Source organism: Cyprinodon tularosa, unplaced genomic scaffold (genome assembly GCF_016077235.1).
Source record: "Cyprinodon tularosa strain WSP-4 unplaced genomic scaffold, ASM1607723v1 ctg139, whole genome shotgun sequence".
Classification (NCBI taxonomy): domain Eukaryota; kingdom Metazoa; phylum Chordata; class Actinopteri; order Cyprinodontiformes; family Cyprinodontidae; genus Cyprinodon; species Cyprinodon tularosa.
The window spans coordinates 778,200-782,749 of record NW_024038210.1 but is presented as its reverse complement, the minus strand read 5'-3'; the positions used below and the strand labels follow the sequence as shown (position 1 = coordinate 782,749).

General features: G+C 41.9%; 1 protein-coding gene across 1 annotated transcript; it reads left to right on the top strand.

Annotated features, from left to right (window-relative positions):
• Positions 1 to 2,061: 2,061 nt before the first annotated feature.
• On the top strand, positions 2,062 to 4,100 carry LOC119778783 (TMF-regulated nuclear protein 1-like). Its single transcript, XM_038278156.1, has one exon. The coding sequence runs from the start codon at positions 2,232 to 2,234 to the stop codon at positions 2,919 to 2,921; it is 690 nt and encodes a 229-aa protein (XP_038134084.1). The 5' UTR covers positions 2,062 to 2,231; the 3' UTR covers positions 2,922 to 4,100.
• The last annotated feature ends 450 nt before the right edge of the window (positions 4,101 to 4,550 follow it).

Below are 4,550 nucleotides of genomic sequence, written 5' to 3'. Positions count from 1 at the left end.
TAAAGGTTTGCTAATAGCAAGAGGAGGACAGCCAAAGCTATGCCTACTGTAGCAGTGATACTGAGATAAAGACAGAAAGCAATTCCAAGAAGACACACCCTTTTTGTTAAAAGATTAATGTGTTTCTTTTTGCTGTGAAAGGAGGAATTTAATAAAAATAACTCAAGGATTTAAATACAGAGGTGTTACACCTCTATCCTCAGTCTGTGCATCTGAGTACATTTTTGCCTTGTCTTACTTAATACATCATCCCTTTCTTACCGCTTCAGCATAAGTCAATACTTGTCTAGACTGAGAGGGTAAGCTTTGCCTGGCGAGAATAATATGGAAGAAAACTGAAAGATAAATTCTGTCAATGTGATGCAACGAGCTGCAGCTTGATCTGTGCTGTTCAAGTTAAAAGCTGTTTCACATCCAGGAACACTTTAATGCAGACTTTCCTCATCTGCAGTAAATTAATGGAACTGATCAGGACTCTGTGGCATGTTTTACACATATATAATCAAAATTATACATCAAGGCTCAGATATTACAGTGAACATAATAGATATTGATAGACCAGGATGTTTGCTGCTCCTAAATAGAAATACGTCTCCTCAAAGGTAACAGCCTGGACAAAGTAAATGAGAGTCAGTTTTGGAATATAATAATCTGGCTATTTTATATAAACATTTTATTTTAAGATGTTATGTGTGAGGCCTCCATGCCATCACCCTAATCTTTGGCTCCCTTCACAGCTTTTCTATCAGATTCAAATTGAATGTGGGCTCTCTAAAAAAATTAATATTACTTCTGGTCTGGAAAAGAGAAGATTATTCAGAATCAAACATTTGCCAGATATACAAATATTTTGGGACTCATTTTCACATAGATCCCTGCTTTAATTGGATTAAGTGTTACTTAAAGCTACAGTGTGTAACTTTTAGCAACATCTAGCGGTCAGACTGCAGACTGCAGCAACATGAACATTTCCCCCCCACCGCTTCTCCCCCCCAACAGTACGGCGAGCGTTACGGGACAAAATGTCTTCCACGATGTCCGCATCACCTACCTTCTCAAGTGATGAGGTTTGTTTACATAGATAATTTTACAGATAGTATTTCATTAGTCTGTGTAGGGTATAGATTTCATGTAGACTTAAGATAATAAATATACCCGTTATTTTTTCTACATCGTTGTGACGTTTTGGCGATCTCGCATTCGCTAGTTTGTTGGCTCTGCGCTGCCGTAGCGCAAAGATGTCTGCCTCCATGGCTTCGAGACCCGCTCCTATGTAATTATAAATAACGAATTCTAAGGCAACGCAAATATTAAGGTTAAGAGGCTGAGCTCGTAGATGATGATAAATAACATAGTTATGTATAATATATTACATTTCTGACTGTATATCCCTGTAATTATTACACACTGTAGCTTTAAGGATGTGCAAATAATTTGCATACTTTTGTAGCACCCAGCAAAGGTCTGCAATAATTATTTCTAAATATTTGGCCACTCCTCTTGGCAGAACTAGTAGAGCTCATTTATTTTATAGAAAAGGTAAAATGGAAGAGTTGGAAAAAAAATGGACAGAATGAAGGTAATGAAATTCCTTTTTTCTTAAATATTTCTATTTCATTTTTTTCTCATTTGAAATTGATTTATTTTTGAATGATTGCTTAATGAAAGGAGGGCTGCTCTGCTTCAGGCTAAAGAGTATGTGATGAAGGAGTAGTGGGAATCAGCAGTAATGCTGTGTAGCCAAGTGATTAGGAGAGAGATAAAGTGGAGCATCATCCCTCCCCTCTGCTCTTGCCAGTTGACAGTTGACTGCCAGTTGACTGTGTTGCTATGGGCAACCATCTGGAAAAAAGAGAGGAAAATGGAGACACCACCTGGTGTCCAAGATGGCAACAGACAGGCGGAGAGAACATAGGAGAAGCAAAATAATGTCAGAAAGAGATTAAATTAAGATTTGAGCCTCTGGATGCAGAGCTCAGAATGATGCTGGGTCAGATGGAGGAAACGACATCCTGCCAGCATCAGCAGCGAGGAGGTATACTGGCCAATCACCAGCTGACATGCTCATAAATTCAGTAGCCAATGAAATGCCAGCAGGCGCCCTCCCCAGCTCAGATGCAGAGACTGCACAATCCGGGGGTTTGAGTGTCTTATTAATGAATGGAGCAGTTTCTGGGCTGCATCACCGGACACCTCTGCTCGCTGGCAGCTATTTCACCTAAAACAGGAAGATGGAGAGGAAAATCAGCAGCCACTGCACAGATGGAGGGAAGAGGGAAATAAAGGCTGCCAGTGGACAACAAGAAAACCCAGAGAGCTCTGATGAGAGCTCGGCTGAGGACATGGCAGCAGATTTTAAAGGTACGGACTCGCATCCTGATCTCGACCTGCCGGATTCGTCACCTACGCTGTCTTCTTCATCCCCTCTCCCTCAGTCAGCCATGCCACCTTCTGTGTCTGCTTCTGCTCTCCTGGCTCTGGCATCTCCAGCTACCAGACGCTCCATCTCCATGGGAGACTTTAAGAGAGTAACAGGGGCTCTCCTAGCTGGCTCTGATTCCCCATCCACCTCTGCCACGGCCCCCTCCTCCAAACTGGTCACCCCGAGCTCCAGCATGGAGTTTGAGGCAGCACGGCGGCGCCTCCTGGAAGTGGAGGAGCGACAAAAGGTCATCAGGGAGATGGAGCGGAGGTTAGAAGAGCTCAGGGAGATGTTTGTGCGCTCAGAGCAGCAGGTTGTGGTCCACGGGGAGCTGGTGTCACGGATAACCACTGCAGCCCAGCAGGGAGAGCTGTACGTGGCTGAGAACACCCAACGGGTCAAGAAAGGCTTAAAGTTTAAGAAACATCGACCCACTATTGTCTTTTCTTCCATGCTGGGACTCCGCACGTGCCTCCCCTGGCCGGTGAAGCTCAAATAGGACATTAGATGCTTCCATTTCATCCATGACTTTAGAAATGTGCTTTACATAAATGTGAGGATGGACCTCCATCCTTTTAGCTCTTAGTGACATGGCTGCTCTCCAGTTACAACCTTACTGCTCTTGTATCCTGAAGCTGGTCCTTCAGGGGTTGGAGTGCCTACAAATATTTATGAGGCCAGTAAGGAGCTTCCGATTCAGCATAAAAATCCTTGGCTAGAAAACCAAGCTGCCACCGGGGCATTGCATACAGGATGTCATTGTGTCCTAGTTGTTCTCACAGATTCGTTGCTGCTTGGAGTTAGTTAGTTAGTCCACGCTTTTGAGAGATTCATGTCAAATCTGTGATGCAGGATGAGTCAGAAGATGTGGGAGGAGAAGTTCAGCTTGGTCTGGGTCTTATCAAGATTTCCACTGCACTTTAGCTAACTTCTGCAGCAGTGAGGAGGCTTATGTAACCTATTTGAAGATGGAGCAGCATTACAGTGTAAAGCATTAAAACAAATCTGTCTCTGCAGCTCATTACGGGCAAAGTGAAGGGCAGGAAGGTAAGACGAGATGTCTGTTTCTGGACTGCTGCACTGTTATATAAAACCCAATATAGAACAAAGCAGAAAAAGAAAATGTAATTTGGGGAGATGATTGAAAAACGTGCCTTGGCTCCTCTGGGACTGCTCAGTGTCACATCACTAGAAGATAGACAGTAGGGGAGAAACATTCATACTGGGACACTTCCACCTGTGGCCTCTTTTTATCCAGTCACCTAGCAACCGCTCATCCCTGCATCCCAAATCTGCTTTTACAAAAAGGCAGAATGTATTCAGCTGAGAGCTCTAACTACATTACTGTGGCAGGGATTTGGTAAAACAAATAAAAAAACATCAAAGTTCATTATCATTATGGCTGCTTCCGGGGGACTGGGGGTTTTATTTGAGTTACTCATGCATGTATTAGCTCTTTGTGCTGATTGTATCCTAATGAACAATAGAAAGATATTAAGAGCTACAAGTTTGCTTCTTAGAATGCAAATGTAACTTAAAGTGCACAAAGACCTCACTACAAAGGCAAAAAGAAAGTTAAGTTACATAACTATCCTTTAAACACAACACGTTTCTCACACATATGAGATTGCTATTATATATACTTATTAAGTTACATTAATTTCAGTTTGTGTTGTTGGTTTTACACTGATTGAGTATTCCATTCTGGTCCTTTGTTAAATTAAGTGTATGGACACACACAGGTTTTAGATTAGATATATCTGATTTTGGCTTTTGCACATTATAGATATATAATATATATATTATAGAGTGATCCATGCATCTAATCTAAGTTAACTGTTTGTCCAAGGTAGAAAACCAGGTAAACACATGTGATTGCAGAGCAAATCTTTATCTGAACAGAAAAGAAAGGAGTTATTCTTCCAGATCACAATCTCTGATGGTACTTTTGATATTAATCAGCTAAATGAAGAACCAAGGAGCCAGGCTGTATAACGGGGGGTTTAGCAGGTCGATATCTGAGTACATCCATAGTGAATCGTGTTTCTTATAGAGACAACAAAAGAAGGAGAACAAGATTTGATGATAATGCATTCCAGCCAACATGTGCATGCGTGTCTGATATGGG

What these genes read in the sequence shown, in the direction of transcription:
- LOC119778783 (XM_038278156.1), top strand. Translation starts at nt 2,232, where the DNA reads ATGGAGAGGAAAATCAGCAGCCACTGCACAGATGGAGGGAAGAGGGAA.